The sequence below is a fragment of the Scomber japonicus genome, chromosome 8, assembly GCF_027409825.1.
Source record: "Scomber japonicus isolate fScoJap1 chromosome 8, fScoJap1.pri, whole genome shotgun sequence".
Lineage (NCBI taxonomy): Eukaryota > Metazoa > Chordata > Actinopteri > Scombriformes > Scombridae > Scomber > Scomber japonicus.
The window spans coordinates 19012296-19033718 of NC_070585.1; the positions used below are offsets into that span (position 1 = coordinate 19012296).

The following is a 21423-nucleotide window of genomic DNA, read 5'->3' on the forward strand; positions in this document are numbered from 1 at the left end:
AAAAGCCTCAAATCTGATTTAATCACAGGCAAAGAGAAAAGTCTTTAGTCTTGATTTAAAAGAGAGTTGTAATAAACATGCAGTTTTCTGGAAGTTTGTTCATATGTGAAACATAAAAACTGAACACTGCCTCTCCGTGTTTAGTTCTGACTTTGAGGACATATGACCTGAGAGGTCTGGATGGTTCATAATAAGAATACATCAATAATTATTTATTTAATTCACCATTCTGATATGTTGTTTTATAATTAAAGTATGTCTACTACAACCCTTGTGCTTTTTACTACACAATATTCAATTCAATTCAAGTCAATTCTAGTCAAATTAACACAAGGTCTTAACCTTTATTCTGAAGGCCTGGGGCTGCTACTGCTAGTTGAACCCTGAGGTCTGCTGTTTGTCTAGATGCCAACCCCAGATATGCAAAAGATCTCGCGAGAGTGGTAATTTTAACCTATACCATAATCTACCCTCACCAATTGTTTTTTTGTGTCTAAACCTAACCAGACGTTTACCATAGCGATGTCACCCCAATAAAAAATATTATTTTATAAAATGAAAAACAATTAAGGAACAACGAGTATAAATCTCGCGACAGTTACGCATATCTACGGTTACCATCTGACCAACAATCAGCTGTCGGCTCACAGCTGAGCTTTGGTGTCGGCATCTTTGCTGGCGTCTCTGGTGTCAAAACAAGCTGTGGACGTCAGAGTTAAAGCTAAGGTAAGGAGGAAAATTAATGAGTTATTTACAGACACTAAATGAAATATCAGTGGAGTTGTTTTTTGCGATGCCACAGTTAGATGATGTAACGTCAGCGTCAGTCGTCTGGTCAGTTGAGGCTAACATGAATATCCAGCCTGCTGCGGCTACCTTGATGTTTGTTTTGCTTTTAGAGGCTGATATTTGCTAAAACTGTCAATTTATTTCGTATTGAACTGAATACACACACCCATTTTAGAGGAATGTAATGTTTCACCACGTCAAAATTATGTGAAATTGTTATGGTTAGCTTACAATCACGGCACACCCTTCAGTTGTTTGTAGGTGAAAGGTAATTTACTTTCATAATTAACTTTAATAAACATTAATCGCACAGATTTAACATATGAATAAAAAAAAGTATATTCTTTCTGTGCTTTATTAATAGATAGGCTACAAGGTTTTGAGCTTACACGGAAAATCAAGAGCAAAAATGATTAAAACACTGATAAGGGCAAAGTGAAAACTTTTTTTTTTTTTTTTTTTGCCAACCTATATTTATGTTTAAGTTAATTCAATTTTAAAAAGGATCAATGTGCATTAATTAACATGAGCACTTTAGCCCATCATGGTAAATGTGCCAGATTGAGCCATGCAGACTAATTTTCATCTGCAGTCCCTGGCAGGTTTATAGCATATTAAAATGGGAGAAATTAACATGAGGATAAACAGCCTCAGGACAATTTTATGTTTGTGTATAGGCTGGGTGAAATGACGTGTCACATGTTGTGTTCCAGTAGGTTTGAAACTCATTTGGAACATCAGGCAAGAAACGAAACGAAAGACACATTGACATGGCCCCAACGCTGGTAAGATCATCACTAAATCAAAGTATATTACAGTATATGTCTTTCTTTTGCCATTATGGTGTTTCATTATATCAATTATGTGTCATTGTGCATTTCTGCAGCATGTGACCAAGGTACTATTGTGTCGAGAATATAATTTGTTTTATCAGTTCCTTGTCTAATCTTTGTTCAACCTATATTGTCTCAGAGTCCATTGAGGTCAATTGTCCTGCTGTTTATTAACAAACTGTCTGTTGCAAAGTGACATTTTTTTTTCTGTCTTCTGATCCAAGTACGACGAGAAGCCTGAGCCTGGGGATTTGATTGAGATCTTTCGTGGTACCTATCAGCACTGGGCTGTGTACATTGGAGATGGCTTTGTTGTTCACTTGGCACCACCATGTGAGTCCCCTCCACACCACACAGACACACACAGACACACACAGACAGACACACACACACACACAGAGAGCTGTCTGCACTGCTGCACCCAAATACTGACCAGCTCCAGTTTGGAGCACAAAGCACCATTCAGTATCAAATGCAGTTTTTCTGTCTAGAATACCAACTTAACTGTTTGGGTAAACTGATCCATTATTCATAAACCATAAAAAACAATGTCTGATGCAGAAGTCCTGTACAAATTGTGTCTGTTTCTCTCTTTCTGTCATACATCGGTCCTTAGCTGAGGTCCCGGGTGCAGGCTCCAGCAGTGTGATGTCTGTCCTCACTGAGAAAGCTATGGTGAAGAAAGAGGAACTGTGGGACGTGGTAGGAACAGATCGGTGGGAAATTAACAACAGCCTAGACAAGAAATACCAGCCCCGCGAGATCAACATCATTGTGAGGGAGGCTTGTGCGCTTGTGGGCCGGGAGCTGTCATATTGCGTCATCAGGGGAAACTGTGAGCACTTTGTCAATGAGCTGCGCTACGGCAAGGCAGAGTCCCGACAGGTTGGTGGAAATAGACTAACTTTATTAGGAACACTCTAATGCAATCTATTACAATAGCTCTGTAACTTTTATGTTTATTAATATTTTATAAAAGTATTCCTAATATTTTGTTCACTCCATTAACATACGTGAGGTGGAAAAATATTAGGAACACTTTTCCATATAATGCACTCAACTACACCACAACTACCCACTATGTCCTCATTATTAAACACAAAGCAGAATTATAACACTTTACAGATAATGTTAACAAAAACTGAAAATTTGAAAGCTTTGTAAAAGTTAAGCTGTAGATTGCACTGGTGTTCCTAGTGAAGTGCTTGACTGAGTGTAGAGAGAGTACTTTATCCATCCCAAATAGAAATTACAGCAACCACTTAATGTGGGTCACACAACACAAAAACAATGATGTACATTGTAGGCAAAAGAAACAAATATAATAATTATATTAACTCAAATACAAACAATAGAATAAATAAAAATAGGATAGAAACTACAGATATAACCATAACTAGAATATACTAGTTGCTGAGAATGCACTGTGTACTCAGTGATATTAATATGCTGTGTTATTTCTGTAGCATGATTCACATTAGTGCCAGTCATGTGGATAAAAGTGGAAACATTTTTGACAAACAACAGCAGCATTCAAAGAGACGTTTTATGGTAAAGAGGTGGTGAAAAGAAAAGTAAAGCACCTAATTCAAACTCAGTATAACCAGTATAATTTAAGTTGAATTTGAGAAGAGATGTAAAGATTTATGGCAAAGGTGCTACTGTGAAAAAAATGACATGACTCCCTCAAGCTACTAATTATGGCTCTTCAGTTCTCTGAATACAACATAAGCTGCCCATGCTGTGAATATCACAGTGTCCTCTCAGCATTAACAGAAACAATATGAAGGAGAAATGTTGAAATGTAGCAACAAAAAGAGGGGAGAGGATGTTTTATGAGGGTTGAGAGCATCAAAACGCAGAATCTGTCTGAGTATAAAACACTTAACCTCTGTCGGTGTTCAAAGATTGTAAAATGAATAATTTGAGTTTTGACAGAGTTGGCACAGACTTATTAAAGGTAAAGTATTCTGCACATTTCCAGGTCTATATTTTCAATCTGGGGCTGTACTGGAATATGTTTGCATGGTTTACAGTTAAAACTCCTTATTTATCTTATACTGACCCTTTATGCAGCTCCTCAGTTCAGCCTCTGTCTGAAACAGGCTGTTTTTAGCTCGTCTCTTTAAGGTCCCCCTCCAATGAGCTCACTCTGTCCAGATTGGCCAGCTCAAGAGGCCAAGTAATTAAACCATGAAACAAACTGATGATGATGATGATGATGATGATGATGATGATGATGATGATGATGATAAAAGATGTTCAACCTGGAATCTGGTCTGAAATTTAAGAGTGGATAAGGTGTTCTGTCACCTGGAAAAAATAAGCACAACCTCAGCAAAAAAAACAAACCCTACAGAACAGTCAGCCGTTCAGAGCTACTTGAAGCCCATCGTAATAGTATGTTAATAACAGAAAACCACTTAAAGCATAATATGTCCTCTTTTAGGTTAAATTGATTATTTTAGAGACCTGTTTCATGCTGCTGGGAAGGTTAAATAAAAAACAAACAAACTTAAAACCCATCAAATTACTCCTGCAATGTAATTCACATTTCTGCCTATGACGAGGAAAAAAAGAATGGTATCAAAATATCATAGTTACCGTAGTTCTACATTTGCCTGGGATGGATGATTTTAATGGGGTTTTGAATGTGAAGAAGACTCATTATCCTTCCTGTTTTCTAACTAAAATGTTTGTGTGTGTAGGTGCGTAAGGCAGGAGAAACAGTCGTGGTCGCAGGCATGGCTGCAATGGTGGGTCTTGGCATCGTGGCTCTGGCAGGAGCTCTGTTTGGAGGCAGCAAAAAAGAAAGAGAGGATAGACAGTGATCGACGTCCGGGTCACCTGCCCAGAAGCTTGATTAACTGATCACCAGCAAAGCCTAACTAATACTGTACTTATCATGATCATCTGTGATTTATGAGTGATGTGATTAATTTTTTACTGCGTCTAGTCGACCTCACCAGAATCTTTGCCTCATGCCGTCTTTAGTTTGAATAACAATGCAAGACTTGTTGGTTTGGGATCAAGGCTTTCTGTTTTTCAGAGTTTTTAAAATTTCTACAAACAGCACATATTAGCTCAACAAACTATTTCCACTAATTAAGGTGCCCAAATAAAATATGTTTGAATGTTTTAATATGAAATTTTGGAATAAATATGTATCTTTCTCATGACTGTAGATATTTTGTGGATTATGAAGGATATGAGATTTATTATTTTGTTTGTAAAAACTTGTCTGGATGGGGGAAAAAAAGGATACTGATAGTGGCTTGAAGTCTTTGTAGTGGTCTTTGTAATTAACCAATACCTAATAAGCTATACAACCAGAAAATTGAAGACAATAAATTAAAGTGCCATGATGAGATTGTTGTTACAGAAAAGACAAATACAGTACCATTTGACGTATTAATACCTCGATGAAGTGAGGGCCCAGAGCTAAAACAAGGGTTTTTTTTATGAAATATCTCTAATGAGCACACGATTTTGGTAGAATTTATAACACCTTGTCTTCCTCTGACATTTAATTGTTCGTAGTTGTTTTGAATAAAGAATTTGTGGAAATCTTAATGATTTTTGTCTTCCTTTTAGGAGCAACGTGGTATAGTTCTTTTAATCATCTGATCTTGGTTTGGTTTTAGCCTTGAATTAATTTAGTCTTGGTTTTAATTGTTCACCTGCTTCCTGTAGTTGAAGAACTAAGAAGAACACCATTATTACCCTTGTGCAGAGACAAGCCAGCTAGTTTTCCTCTTGAGTCCTTTGAAATTATTGTTCATTTTAAAGCCTCTGACTGAACTCCTGAGGGCTGTTGCACAAGACCTAGTTAGCGGATTAAGCCGAGATTTCCTGTTTATCCTGGCTGAATTTAGCCGGCACCCGGTTGCACAAAAGTAGGGGCACATAAATTACCATGGAGATCTATTGCAGCTGTTGCACAAAAGCACAATTAAGAAATCCAGGATAACTGAGAAAGCGAGGCTGGACTAAATCTCATCAATTCATCCTGGCTTAATCCGTTGCACGTTTGCCAATCCAGGATGAGGATATGCAGCTAGGTCAAGCCAGGTCTAAGTAATTCAGATAAATATGCGCTGCCAGCTTTCTTACATACACCACTCGATTCATCACAGATTTACTGATGCAGACATGGAAAAAACGCGAGAAGCACTTCTCCCCAAGTGAGCAACAGCTGCTCATGGAAATGAATGAAGAGGTGAAACATTATGTTAAAAGAGAAATACATCCCGTGTAACTAAACTGAAATAAAGAACCTGGCAGACAATAGTAGACCGACCGAATGTGTAAATAGTCCAAATACACTTCCTCATCACTGCTTCACTGTCATACCCACAAAAAGCAGTTGTACAGCAGTATGAACCACAGCCTCCTTAAAAAACAATAAAGTAAACCTAACTTATAATGACTGACATGTCTATAAAATTATAATCGTTACATTTTTTAAAGATTTTTCCAACTAATTAAGGAGAAGCGAACATACTCCTGACTCTTCAATATCTTTTGACATATTTTTAAAAATTTGATTTCATTGGAAAGAGTACACTGACATGCTGTATAACATTGTTTTCTTACATAATTGTCTTTGAGAAACTTTGATTTTTTTTGTTGTTGTTGCTAAAAATATACCAAAAACCAGCCTTTAAAAACTCTTTAATTTTTATTCCCCCTACAAAACAAAACCAGCAGTGTCCCAACTCAGAAACTCCTCCAAAATCAGGCATTTCCTCACACCCTCCAAGCTCAAAAGGGTAATTCATGCATTCATATCATCCAGACTGGACTATTGTAACTCACTCTACCATTTCCCACCTACAATTGATCCAGAACACTGCAGTCTGTTGACACTTTTAAAATGCCTCTCAAGAGTCTTTATTCTCTCTATTCTCTGGCCTTTAATTGTATTTAAATAGTTTTATTTGTTATCAGATTTCTTTGGGTTTTAGTGTTATATAAATAAAGTAAACTTGAAATTAAATGAAGTTCCACTTTAACAGCTCACCTGGCAAATGGCTCGTTGACACATTTTGGATCATGCATTACATTTGATTTTGAGACAGTTAAGACAGACGGTCCTTCAATGTAGAGAGGAAACATGAGTTTATATTAGTTGTTTTTATTTTAGAATAGCTCACATGCTACATGATTTGGATTCATTCAGTCTTCCTCCACCCACCAGGGTTAATGCAGCATAGTTCCTTTACCTGACCACCCCAAACCAGGACATTTATGGTTCCAGTGGAGGTGGCTGTTGATTGTGTCAGCTGCTTTACTTATACAGCATTTCATATTGAAAATAACACCGTACTCAACAGTACCGTATCCAACACAGAGGGACAATGAAAACAGAATCTGGATTTGAGGACTACATTTGAAACTTAAATCTTATAGTTGGTGTATGTGACCTTACAGAACAGATCTGCAATATAAATAAAGGCACAAATAAAAAGTAAAAGAAACTTATAATCTCCTTTACCCCGGCCACACTCAGCACCGTGAAAAATTATTGATGGGTAAATATCACTTCCTTAAATGACCATGAAGGCTTTTAGTGAGCAGGACTTTACAGGTACAAATGCATGACGAGACTAAAAAGAAATCTTTGATTCCACAAACCCTCCACCGCAGCACTATACCTCATAAAGACAAAAGAATCACAAATTCCCTTTGAAATCAATAATCGAGCCTCAATTTTCCTACTTCCGTCTGTGTCCCAGCTGCTCCGCTGTGTGTCTGGAGTGCACATTATACATTTACAGATCTGAACCCAGTCCAATGTGTGGCCGGTCAGGCCAGGTCGGTACAGTAACATACAGTGTTGTGTGTGTGGAAAGTAAACTCAACACATTTGTAATTCCTGGCCATGAAAGTTTTTGTTAGGCCACACAAATACACGAGTGCATGCATGGATTGATTTCAAGTCTGCAAGTTAGTGACAGCTGAACTAAAACATTCATATCCACTGTGTGTGTGTGTGTGTGTGAGTGTGAGTGAGTGTGTGTGTACTGAAAAACTTCAGTATATTAATACTACATGTTTGATTCTGAAATTCTGATATATATTTTTCCATTTTTAAAAAAAGTCTTTTCTTCATGTCATTTTAAGACAAGATGCATCATTTATATACATTTACTTTACAACTGCCACTTTGTGAGCTATGTGTTTAAAAAACAGAGGGGTAATCAACTCGAGCCTCTGCTGTGAAGCAGTGCTGAAAGTCTCTCCGCTTATTTGTCTCTACCCTTGTTTCCTTTCTTTCAACTCGATCGCTGCTTTATGATTCTTCACCCATCGCTCAGCTTCTTAAGGATAAACAGCTGAAAGTTGTCTTCTAAGCATCAGCAGTGTTTTCCTCTCCTCATCATGTCCAACAGGGACTGTTCACAGTATATCCTGACTGCCGACACTTCTCTCTGATCCTGTACTTATGGAATGTCGAGCCTCCATCCACTGATCCGGGTTCAGTCACTGCAGTCTGTGCCCCTCCCTCTCCGTCCCCCCGCCCCCCTCAGATCTTTCTTTCCATCCCCATCAGTCCAGTTTGCGTGCGCCCAGTTTGAGAGGACCTTTAGCAGCTTTGCGCTCTGCTCGCTTTGCCTCCAGCTCTTTCCTCCTCTCCTCCCGTTTCTTCTTGGACAGCTCGGCCTTGCTGAGACCTCCTGGTCAACACAAAAAGACATTTTGAAAGAAAAGGCATAAAGTCGAAACATCACAGCTGTCTAATGGGAATACTTGAATAGAAATAAGCATACAAAAAAAAGTCCTGGTGAAAATTTAGCGTCAGAGGACGTAAAATGCTCTAGTAACGTAGTGTGACACAACAAAGATCTCATAGAACCAAAAAACTAAAATGTACATTTGTAAAATGTTAATGTGACATCAGTTTTCAGCTCATTTTGAGCAATTAAAAAGAGCCATGCTCCTGACAGGGGAGTCAGGCTGATGGACTCACCCTGGCTTCCATCCACTGACTCCCAGCTCTCCTCAGTCCCCCAGTCTCCTGTTGGCTCTGCGGCCCATCCATCTGCAGCCTGACAGCGAGAAAACACAACACAACTCAATTAAAACACGTCAGCATCCCTGTTTAATTAGTTTAATGTTCATGTTTTCATTAAGAGAATGCAGTATTTTAGGTGGTTGTCTTTTATGCATTATATGTATTGCATTTTCACTTTATTTTGTTATTCTTATCTTTTGTCAATGTTTTTTTTAACATGCTTTTATGCATGTTTTATGTCCTTCTCAAATAAGACACTTAGGGCCTGATATACTAAGATCCCAAATAAAGGTACTAAATTGCGTGCACAGTGCAATAGATTGCACATTTCGTTTGCCTGCTTTTGCGGTGATCTACTACGAATAACTGTGTAAATGAAAACAGGTGCAACAGGGTGGAGACAGCAGTATTTAAATGAGGGTTTTGTGTGTCTTTATGGAGAGTTTGGACGAGCAGAAAGCTGCAAGCGCAAAATGAAATGTGATCAGGTTCTAGTGAAAGAGGTTAACTAATATATTGAGTTATAACAAAAACAAATATTACCAGAAAAACCGACATATGGGAGAGTATTTGTGATGAAGTCAATGCTGTTAGTAAAACCAAAAATATTCCACTCCAAAATTAACACTTGAGGAAAAACTCCTGTACGTATTCTGTCATTGTGCCTCCGTCTTCTCCTCTCCATAGTAACAGAAGTGATCTGTGCGCAGACAGTTAATACCTGTCCTTCAAAAGGTATTATTTATAGACACAGTTTCCATCAGTAAAATTATCTTCAGGTTTGGTAAATAACAATGCATGTGCTAAATAACATATTTGCATTTTCTCCTCCCTGTATTTTGCACACTGGGGTTGAAACATATTCATTATGGCAAACATACTAAATGGACAGCGCGTATTATTTTGCACAGTTGAAAGAAGCAAACCTCAGTGCGCTGCGTTAGTAGATCAGCTTGCACATTTTTTGCGGGTGATGTCAAGTTTGCACACGTTTTTACACACGCAGACCTTTAGTAAACCAGGCCCTTAGTGTATGTAACTTTCTTTGTTGTAAATAACTTTGAGCTGCATTTCTTGTATGAAAGGTGCTATACAATTAAATGTATTATAATTATTCAGACTGTGTAAATTGCATCATCATCTCAGCAGTTTTGTCTCACATTCACTTCCCTCCCTCCTCACCGTGGCAGCAGTGTTTCTCTGTGACACGCTGGCAAACAGGTCATTCTGACTGGCTCCTTTGGTTGTGCTGCTGCTTTCCCAGTTGTACTCGCTGGCTAATCGTACCCCCTCAGGCAACGGGAGCGTCTTGTCGGCTGAGGCCGCGTCCGTCTCTTCATCTGCCCAATCGTTGCCCCAGCCTTCCTCGCCCGCAGAGCTCTGACACTGGCCCTCCTTCTCATTGGACCAGCTGTCGTCGGCATCCCACCCAGAGCTGCTCCAGTCAGAGCTCTGCTTTTTCACTGCCATGGAGGAGGACGACCGGCCAACCTACATGATAACAAAACAAAAGAAGACATTTTTACAGTAGTATTAGTAGTGTTTGCAATCTAGTGATATCATGCGATGAACAAGACAAACTAAAGGACACATACTCCTTTGTCACTGGCCTTCTTCTTGGATGATGCCATTCCTGACCAGTCAGTGTTCCAGTCATCCGTCTCAGTGTGAGCTTTCTCTGTATCCTTCATAGGAAAAGCATCATAATCTTAAATAAATATAAACGTCTCTACAATAATAAGCAATTTTCTCTTTCAGAGGGGGTAAAATCCTACCTCTAAACTTCCCCAATCCTCTTCTTCATCCCAGCGGTCTCCTATTGGCTCCTCATCATTGTCTGTCACTTCTATAGTCTGAGATTGATTGGCACGACTAGATTCAGCTTGGTGATCCAGAGTGGCTTGTGGAGTTTTATCCTCAGAGTCTGTGAAAGAAAGAACAACAGATAAAGAATAAAACAAACAGAACCAATTGTTACAGACAGGATATAATATAATATAATTAACACAGATATAGCACAATATTGTGTATTGCCAGTCTTCTCATTTTTTCCCCAGGCTCTCCTCACTGCATTTCTAATGTAAACAACCTGAGTCATTATCTATGAAGTATTTATGTCATTGAAAAATACTTCACTAGCAGGTTTCCACAGATTATAATAATGTCTTAAAGACAAGGTGTCAGAAGATCTGACTCCTTTGTTTGTCTTAATTTTGTCAATATTGTTTTTTACAGTGACTTCAGGAGCAAGAAATATTCTCCTCTCATGACTCTCTGATTGAATGAATATCATGAATATCGATTATGAATATTGTAATTGGAGATCACACAATCTCATTAGTGGAACCCATTCAGCATGATCAGTCAGTAGATGATGCATAACGTCCATGCACATCCAATATATCCCTACCAGGTACAGATGCTCCATCAGTGGCGCTGGTGGCATTGGTGGGCTCGTCACCCTCAGCTGCTGCACCTCCCTCTGTCCCTGGAGCGTTGCGGATCAGCTTAGACGTTAGCGAGGACATGCCAGTCACAGCCCAGCCGGCCCAGGTGGAGGAGGCACCTGCAGGCTGAGCACAGGATGCTACATCCTTTTCTACAGGACAGACAGGAAAGAGACTTTCATGTGAGGAAATTCCACTCAGCAGAGATCGCCTGTGACTTGAAACTGGAGATTTTATGAAACTGCCTCATCATGAAGAGCATCAGAGAGAACATTTATACTCTGATGACACGTTAATGGTCAAAAGTGGCTATATTTTAATTGCTCCATAATTTGCAGTGTCTCCGTATCATTACATGCACCAGAACAACATGCGGCTTTCATTTGCCCTCAGCATGAGCCGGTTATGTAAACTTCTAATTTCAGAGGTGACAGCAACCACTGCTTTCCTTACTGAATGAGACATGAATGTAGAGAGCAAATTGTGGCTCACTGCGGTGCGTTACATACCTATCTCAGCCAGCTTAGTCGGATCTTCTGACACTGCCTCCAGCTTGGAGATGAAACTCTTGATGGCTTTGAACGCCTGAAAGAGAGAGAGGAGTAGGATAGCAAATTCTGAGTAGAAATCCGGCAGCAACAGAAAATGTTCTATACAGTGGTTAAACATCTAAAGAGCTCTCTTTGTCTCATCCCAAAACATTCAACCGGGATCACAGTGTTTACATTAAGCAAGCAAAGCAGTGTTTGTGAAGCTGTCGGGGGTCATGAGTCAGCAACGATCCACTTAATGTGCTTAGTTAACAAATTGACATTTTGCTGAAACTGTGATTAAAGATTTTCTTTTTTTGCACCAACAATCTGCCATTATTAGAATCCTTAAATAATCTAACTTGACTAAATGTCCTCTTGTTTTTTATTTAGCTTGTAATAAATGCTGTTGTAGTGGCGAGGCTTCCCTGTGCTCCCTTATTCTGTAGTGTGTTGTTTGTTTCTCTGTGAGAAGAATCAATAAAGGTTTGCAGAACTAAAATTGTTGTTCTGCAACTCAAAACAGACAAGCTGGCAGATGTGTCTCATGCAGTGTTAGCATCTCATGTTACTGCTGGGGAGAGTACTCCTATCACTGCAATCACAACTGTAATTCACCATTCGCTTCAATCCAGCCATTATTTGATTAATCTAACAGGGGCCACAGTAAGAAAAATAACAATATATGAAAGAATACATTTTTAAAAAGCAGAAAATAATGAAATCGGTAAGTCAAAAGATTTCTGTAACATTTTGTGGCTAATAAAATACTTTTGAATTTACTTGCAATAATGAGCAACAATACCAATGTGCAGATGTTTTCTTATCTGAACAGCAAAGACACCATACTAACAAAAAATCCCTAAAGTCATGCGTACCTGGTCCCTGACGCTCTTATCCGGGTCAACAGTAATGGCACAGAGTGTGGGCAAGATTCGGGCAGCGATCTCTGTTATACTGTAGTAGTTGTGAGTGGCGGCGAATCCCAGCACGCCAGCGGAGCGTGAAGCTGGGAAGGGGTCTTTAGTGGCTCGTGAGAAGGCAGAAATCAGAACACGCTGTCGAGTCTGTGAAAAAAAAAAAAAAGAGATAAATATTTAAACTACTGTAGGTGGGATTCTACGGCAAGGTGGTTGGAAAACATCTGCACTACATATTAGTGGTTTACCCCGGCGTTGAGGTAGGAGGCGATCTTGCCCAGGCAGACGGTGGTGTTGCAGCGGATTGGACCTTGTTCATCTCTGGCCTGCAGCCTGGCAAAGTGCCTCATCAGCTCCTGGTTCAGGTTGGTCTCATTCAGTTTGGGAGCCAGCAGCAACATAGACTGGAGGTGGAGAGAAAGAAGAGTGGCGGCTACAGCAGGCTAACAACATACTTCCTTTCGGGTTTGTGGTTTGAGTATGCAAATACCTTAACAGTCTGTTCTCTGATGGCAGGGTTGGTGTCTGTGAAGCCGTGAACAACATGAGGGAAAATCTGGGAATTGACTGCTGCCTCGTTCAGATACTGAATAAACTGCTCCATCTGAAGACGGAAATGTTGAGAAATGATGTTAGATTCAGTAAATGTCTTATCCTGTAGCACATGTCTGAAACATTTGTTCAAAGCTACATGAGTCAGCTTTCCAGTTTTTTGTCATAGGGTACAAATCTAACTCCTGCGTCTAAGGCGGAAACTCTCTCCACAAGTTACGTACCTGCTGCAGCAGTCGTATCCTCATGGCTCGGTCTGTGGAGGAAAACATCTTCACGATAACCGGGATAATCTTCTGTTGATATTCTTCTGCTGACAGAAACTTCCCCACCTGGCAGACAAAGTGAGGTGAGATTTTTTAAAAAGAGCTGAGCAGAGACAAAAACTTCCAAATGTGTACTGACATTAAATGAAGCACTTGGATATGAATACTAGTATAATATTTGACTTGCGGATGTGTTATATCCTCTAAGATTTAAATAAGTGTGTGAAAGTGTCCTGGGATTTACCTTGAAGAGGGGGGTGAGGACTACGGCGCCTGCATTGCCAAACTCAAAGGCAGTGAGCAGTTGAGGCAGGACTTTGTGTTTACAGAAGTCTTCAGGAAAAGAGTCCAGATTGTCACTCAGATCTTGGAAGAACTGCTGCTTCTCAGCTGGCTCCTTGATCTGAAGAGGATCATTTTAAAGAGAAACCAGGGATTAAAGCAAGACAGGATTTGTGAGTCTGAAAAGTTGTCAAGGATGAAATATGCACAATGCACTGAATTAAAGCATTATATCAATATAAAGCTGCTCTATGCCTCAGAAATTTGGGCTCTGAGAAATGTGCACTATTACATTTTAATTCACTCTTACCATAAAACTTCATTTTCAAAGTTGAATGAATGAATTTTCTAAGAAACAAATGAACTAAATAAATGTTTTAGAGATTGATTCTCCAAATTAAGCAATCTTCCTTGCAGAATAGTTTCAATCTTGATACATCAGGTAGTGGATAACCATTAGTGATAACCACTGTTGTGAATAAATAGGTCTTTATTCAAGTCTATGGACCTGGATCTCCTCCAGAAAAAGGTTGCTCTCCACAAAGCTGTTGCTGAGGAATCCCCCGGAGGCTCTGCAGTTCTGGAGGAACCGGGCCGGGCTGGGACGAGCACGGGGGTTCGCGCCCACCAGTTCGCAGTAGTGAGGGACCAGGGCTTTGGGGATCTGTGGGCACAGAGCGGACAACATACCACACTGTGAGATACAACACTCTCAAAGAATCACCTGACTTCATATTATTATCCATTTATCCAGATTTATGTGAGATGTTTCTGAAACCACTGTGAAAGTCAGCCTCAAAGTGGTACAGATGAAAGGAATGTAGAAAGCTTTGGCCAACATTTATAATGCAAAACTCTAAATACATATTCAGCATTTTCCCTGTTTATGAAATGCTAAAATGAGCTGTATATGTGTTTATATTGACTACTCTGAAGGTGGTTTATATAAGAAAACAGAGAGTTGAGCTTCTCAGAGATCTCTACTGAAACATTAAGTCTAGATTACAAAATAATAATAGTAATAATAATAATAGTAGGATATTTTTAGCAGATGTTGAACACTAGCAGTTTCTCCAACATCACACATAATGAATCAGTGATGTGCAGTAAATTACACAAAGGAAACTGTTGAGGTGATGTACCTTTCCCAATGAGCGAAGGGAGGAAGTGCGAGGTAGTGGTCCATTGAACACCTCCCAGATCAGGCAGCCTAACCGCCACACCTCCCCTGCCCTACAACAATCATAAACAGTTCAAACACACACATTTCTTCAGAAAAACAGGATAAATAATAACAACATAACAGGATCAATATATCAAAATGGTATGTATGTATCTTTATTGTCTGTAATAACACTGTTATAAATTTCCTCTAAACTCTCACCATTTCTCTCCACTGCTGTTGGGCATCTCTGGTGGGTCATATTTTTCCATGTCTGGGTAAACCGCTTTAGGGGCAGGAAGTGAGACCCCACTTGGGTCACCCTGCTCAGGGGCCACATGGTCGAGTGCCCCAAGCTTCCACTCCCCAGCTCGATCCACAAAAACAGCCCAAACACCCAAGTTGTTGTGGAGCAGGTGGCAGTCATTGACCAGGAAACTCAGAGCTTTCTGCAGAAGGAGAGAGAGAGAGAGTTTACAGAGGACCGCTGACTGAAAACACTGAACAATGGCTCCTCTGAAACCAAAATCTCACCAGTATCTGGTGCAGACCCCAGGAGACCTCCAGTTCGCCAGATCCCCCTTTCTCTGCCTGGGCCTTCAGGTGAACAGCCAGGGGAGTAACCTGCTCCGTAACCAGGTACAGGCTCTTCTCTGTCTGCAACAAGCAAGATGAACTTTGATTAATGGCAGTTTTGTTGTTAGAGGGCTAAATGACAACTGTAGCTAAGATTTACATTTTTAGGTTTCTGGTCATCATAATGTACTACAAGGTGAAATAAAGAGGGTAAACACAGTAATCTAATGTATTCTTGATCATTATTGTCAAAATGATTGTGCAGATTTCTATTAAAAGACATTATATGGGAATGCCTTGTTGGCCTAATGATTAAGGTGCATATCACGTAACCACAGTGCCCATGGTTCGGTCTCTGGCTGGGGGACCCTTGTACGTCATACTCCTCTCTCTCCCCATCTGTCATGTCTTTCTCTACTAACTAAAATAAATGCAAAATGCCAAAATACAATCTTAAAAAAGGACAATATAACAATGTAAGAATGCATTTAATACCTGAATCTACTCAACTACAGCGAGTGAAACACAGTCCAGCCTTGTACACACAGTCACATTTAAATAGGACTTTAAGATGGAAATCATAGTAAATTAAGAAGTTCTACAACTTCCCAGCTGCTGCTCAATTTCAGACATCTTCAGAATTATGCATAAACAGTCCAATTAACTAACAAGGATAAGGAGGGAAACAATGGATGGATGAGAAGGGCTTTGCTAGTCTTGTTTATCTTGATATGTTTCATTCTTTTATCATGTAAGACGCACCGGTTTATGGATAGTAGTATACTAATGGATGATACTAATGGTACAGCATAGGTGGACTATTAGTGGAGATATATTAAAATTTTGATGAGCAAACAAATGGGAAAAGGACTCACTATCACTACCGTTATATTCACACTCACCTCTATCTGAATGCAAACATGCAGAGAAGAACAGATGAGACACTTAATTAACTGATAGTTACATGACAATTTGGCACCATGACACAACCAACATGCCTCTAAGCAGCCCGAACAACATTTTCTCTAAACAATGACAGTGGGTGAAAAATCACTGACACACACAAATACACACATACCTCCAATCCATCAACATAGGCCAGGATGTTAGGGTGTCGAAGGGTCTTCATACGCTTGAAGGCCGCCTTGGCTAGCTGGGTCTGCTGCTCTGTTCCCTGAGCTATCTCGTACAGGAAGACAGACACCGGCTCTCCACTGGTCTGAGGACACAGGTTGGGGTGACATGAGTCAAACTTAAACTATTACTATATTAAACATTTATAATTAAAGTTACAGAGGGGAAGGGGGATAAATGACACTCCAAAGTTAGGCTACATTTTGGCGAGGGAAAAAATGGCATGGTCATTTGCCCAAGGGGTCCGTTGACTTCTCACTTCAAGATAAGTAAATGAAAATGGGTACACTCACAAGTCTCCTAATGTTAATCCCATGCAGTTTTTTTGCATGCAGTATTAATGTGTTATTTCCACCTGTATTTGAATATTTCTGCATACTGGGGTCCCTGATCCTTGTGATTGCATAAATTGGGTATGACTGGAAAAATTAGACTCTTGTAGATTCAGTTGTATTAATGTGTGTTGATGTTAGTCCCCACAGTAGCCATTTCACTGTAGTGACACCAGTTTTGAAACTTGACCTCACTGTACAAAATAACCTATTGTGACATCTAGGATGGTCAAGCATATGAAACTTTACAACCAAAAACTATCAACCTGGGGTATTCAGAGGATATGTGGCTTTTCTAGATATATTGGCAATAGGAGAGTTTCTGAGCAATTTCTAGAACAAGATTGCTTACCATCCAATCACCAGAAAATGCATTTCTTACAGAAATTTTCTGTGATGTTCCTCAAGGTCTGGGTGGTATTTTGGAGGGATTTTTGTCAATTCAAATGGTGTTAACCAAAAAATTACTGAATCAACTTATGACCTCCAACAAATACCTCCATCATAATGTCTCTAAGCATTTATAACACAATGTTTATTACAGATTTATGATTAGAAAAACTTGACCCATAGTACTGAACTGCATCTCAAATGAGTCTTTAGCTTTCTATGTGTTGTGATGTGTACCACTTGCATTTGGCATATATTGCTGTTGTTGCCCCCCCCCGAAAAATCCCCTGCTTATAGATCTGGGGCAGGGGTGTGAGGTGAGGAAAAAGTGAAATAAATAAAAATGAATATGATCCAGGGTGATGAAAACAGGACACAGGTGCTTGGCTGTAATTATTGATCCCTGCAGTGATTGTGACGATGATTGAGCCTCTCAGCGACATTAATGAGGACAGTCAGTTTTGTTAGTAGCTGTCAGTGGTGGGAGACGAAAGCTTTATTAAAGCGACAAAGCATTAAAGTGTAATTGGTTTCAATTGTGGTTGTTAACTCGGCTAAAACCAGGTGACGTGGCGAGAAATACGTGTCTGTCTACCGGAGTAAACAAAGCCTGAGCTCACTTCGTTAGCAAAAACGGAGGATAGCGTCACATAAACCAACCACACGACTCAAATCACCACTGAAAATGAATCAGCAATATAGACAAGAAACATATAGACACGGCTGATGAATAATCACGCGGGTATATCACCGGACATCGTATGCATAGAGCCTAAATCAAAATAGCGAGTACACACTAACGTTAGCCGGTGTTCCGGTTTAAAGAGTGACCGTGTTAGCTGGTGACTCTTAGCAGGATGCGTCGTGTTAAATCAAGTTAAACTGCACAAAGCAAGACGCATTCACTTTTTAAAATGTGTCAAACAAACATATAGCATACCTTGGGATTTTAAATATTATCCAAAATCGGAAAGTAGCCCACATTTAACCAATTCACCTGTATAATAGTGTCAAATTCTACATGAGAAGCGAGCTGCTCTGCTAATCTATATTTTCCCCACATAATAAGTAGTACCTACACTTCCTGTTGTCAGACAAAACGGATCAGACGGATATATACTGTACTAAACATTCAATTTAAGATAATTTAAGTCTTTCACCAATACGCCTACGTGCTACCTTAATATTTTCAACGGCTGCCGTCACTACGACAACCACGACGCATTCGACTACGAGTCACCAGTTAACACGGTAACTCGTTACGACGAAACACCGGCTACAGGCCTCCAAGCTATCTCTAACCATTAGCGCAGCATCGGCGGCGGAATTTTACCTTTCGCTTCCCCCGATGTAAGGTCCATATCCCAGACTTTTCCTGGGTGTCTGGTAGAATTTCATAAGCAAAGTCTTTGACAGGATCCCTGGCAAAAAAGGACCACATCTCCTCTTTCTACCACACCTCATCAAACACACACAAACAGCGACAGGAAAACTTGAAACAGACTGCTGCTGGACAATTTTTCCCCCTAGTACGGTAAAGTATTGGCCCGCCCTACAGGACCCTCTGATTGGCTAATTCTCACTGCCGCTCTGGTTAGGCTTAAGTACGAGGAATGAGATTGGTCAGGGTTAGGGTAAGAATATCACAGTAAGCCAATCAGAGGCAGAGTAGGCCAGGTCATGACTTCGCCGTCCTAGGAAAATAATATTGCTTGCTAACCAGCTGGCTTTAGAGGAACGAATGAAAAATGGCTCCGTGGGAACTTGTTCCTGCACATTGGTTCCGCAAAAGGTTGACGGTAACCCCAATCATATTTATTAGTAAGTAATCTTACATTTTTATGACATGTCCTAAAGTGACCCAGAACATACAAACATGGAAATAATATTTCAACTTTTTTATTTTTGTTCAGCTCATACACATTACTTGAGAGTGGTTTAGGTTGTTTTTTTAAATGATATTGCATTTGTCACATTCATTAACATTTATTGAAATCCTGATGGCTGTTGTTTCTGTTTTATGTAACACAACATCATAACATAGCGTGACTGTAAATGCTTTTTCTCCATAGACACAAAATAATCACTCTCTCTGCTCTCAAGGCTTCATTGGGGATTTATCACCTGCTTATTAAAGATCGATAAAGCATTTATGTATGAAGCATAGATTTGTGGGAGGAGATACTGTAAAAAGTCAGAATATGAACAGTAAAACATACATTCAATTAGATGAATTAATGTAAATGTCTAGTTAAAGGCACAATCTGTAATTATGTTTTTGGAGGAGGTTATAAATGTTCAAGTCAATAGATAGTAATGACTTGTAGACATGGACAAATTATGAGATCATTTAAACCCACAACCCCAATACCCTTAATCAGGTTTAGGGTAGTGCCAAACTACACCTATATTTACATATTGCATATAATGGTACATACCTTAATGTGTCCATTTTTCTATTCATGTATATTTTAGATTTTTATCCTGTATTTATTGTCCACACTTGTCTCTAGTCTACATATGTCACATGTGGCCCTTGACTTAAAGGGCTGGATTACCAGCTGGGGCCCAGAGGTCCCATGTTGATTACGTGTTACTTGGTTTAGTTATTTTCATCAACTGTAAGTATGTATGCACTATTTGAAGCGCAATATAAACTGATGATTGGGCTCTAAGATGAATCCTGTACAATTACCTGTCTTGGCGTTCTGTGTCAACATTTAAATGTTATATATTCCTCAATATGTTTGTGTTAATGTTTGCCATCCTGAAAACAGATGCCTGCAAGACTCGTTGCTCTACAAGGCAACCTCCACCCTAATCCAATAAATATCACAAAGGTTTTGTTCAGAGGCTCTTCACATCTTTGGCACGTCAAAACTTATGACAACCAATCTGACCTTTCTGAGATATTGCATACATACATATATACTGAAACTGAGGAGTTAAAGGAGGCTCAAAGACTAGACAACATTGACATAATCAAAGTCTTTACCACAACAAAATTGAGACGCTTCACATTTTTATACGAAAATAGGTTCCCAGTTGTAGCAGATAAAGCACATTTTTGTGAGCGCTGTAGTATTTCAGCATAGACATTACTACTACTACTACTAACAATGTAATACACTGGCTAGCTTAAATAAACTGTCTGGCCTAAGTTAATATATTCTTATAATCATTGTGCAGCAGTGTTTGGGACTTTTTGTCTGTTTCTGGGGGAGATGAACCATCAGTGACTTGCTTTCACATTCTCCAGTTTCACGCACAACACGACAGGCATGTCATCACAACAAGTCATTTTAAAACTTAATATGAAAACTTTAGTAAATGCAATAAGATTTGTGTGATGCATCTTAATTTATTGTATGCCTTGTTTTCTTCACTTAATTCATTCAACAACACTGAAAATATATACATTTGAGAGTATGTATTGTTATAGCCAAATTGAAGGACTTTACAACTTTGTTTTAATTTCAACTAAAACATACTTCACACAACAGTTAACATCTAAATCAATCTGGCATGTCTAAAAATAAGATGTGAAAAGTGAGGTGAAAATTGATTTAAGCAAAGATAACAGGTGGACAAGTCAATGAGAAGAAAAACAAGCTTAATGTGTTATATTTGACAGTTTTATTGATCATTTAAATCATCAACATGTTAACATGTTTAATTAAAACTATTTCAACAACATCCTTCTTAACAATCTTCAGTTTCAGTGCTGTTCGTTTATATATTAAAACTACAACATTCAGTATATTTAGGACCAATCAATTTTCCTCTAACTCCTGTCACAGGTTTAACTTTTTGACTAAAATCAGTTTCCCCACACAGCGAACTGAAAAAGCAAGACACCGCAGGGACTTGAACCCTGTCCTGACAAAGTCAAGAGTGCCGCCACCGGAGTCTTTTGCTTTTTTGTTGTTGCTGTATTAAGAGGGCAAAAGCAAAACCTGGAGGAACAAGTAAGTTTGTTCCTCCAGGAAAAGAAAGCCCGTAAACACCTGGCCGCTACATTATCGTGTCACCACAGGGGGATTTCTCTTGGTCACGAGGCTGAAACTAGAAGAAAAAGACAACTTGTTTCCCCAATCCCCAGCATTTCCCAGAACGACACTGTATTGTTGTATGACCGCTTCCTCTGTATCCGTATTAAACAAACCAGCATCCCTGGTGATACTCAAAGCTG

At 39.4% G+C, this 21423-nt stretch overlaps 2 protein-coding genes across 3 annotated transcripts; one reads left to right on the forward strand and one right to left on the reverse strand.

Annotated features, from left to right (window-relative positions):
• Positions 1-489: 489 nt before the first annotated feature.
• On the forward strand, positions 490-5195 carry LOC128363271 (phospholipase A and acyltransferase 3-like). Of its 2 annotated transcripts, none has more exons than XM_053324222.1 (5): positions 490-726; positions 1503-1574; positions 1847-1955; positions 2239-2507; positions 4331-5195. In XM_053324222.1, the coding sequence occupies exons 2-5, from the start codon at positions 1560-1562 to the stop codon at positions 4451-4453; spliced, it is 516 nt and encodes a 171-aa protein (XP_053180197.1). In that variant the 5' UTR covers positions 490-726; positions 1503-1559; the 3' UTR covers positions 4454-5195. The 2 variants fall into 2 exon arrangements, with proteins under 2 accessions (XP_053180197.1, XP_053180198.1); XM_053324223.1 differs by having other exon boundaries at positions 695-726; positions 1506-1574.
• Positions 5196-6739: 1544 nt separating this feature from the next.
• Positions 6740-18783, reverse strand: scyl1 (SCY1-like, kinase-like 1). The gene is made up of 18 exons (XM_053324211.1): positions 18565-18783; positions 16454-16594; positions 15334-15456; positions 15022-15248; positions 14780-14870; positions 14146-14301; positions 13600-13758; positions 13314-13421; positions 13028-13141; positions 12786-12941; positions 12496-12684; positions 11597-11672; positions 11051-11239; positions 10416-10564; positions 10236-10325; positions 9823-10131; positions 8596-8674; positions 6740-8302 (listed from the first exon to the last, which is right to left on the reverse strand). The coding sequence occupies exons 1-18, from the start codon at positions 18670-18672 to the stop codon at positions 8175-8177; spliced, it is 2592 nt and encodes an 863-aa protein (XP_053180186.1). The 5' UTR covers positions 18673-18783; the 3' UTR covers positions 6740-8174.
• Positions 18784-21423: the final 2640 nt, after the last annotated feature.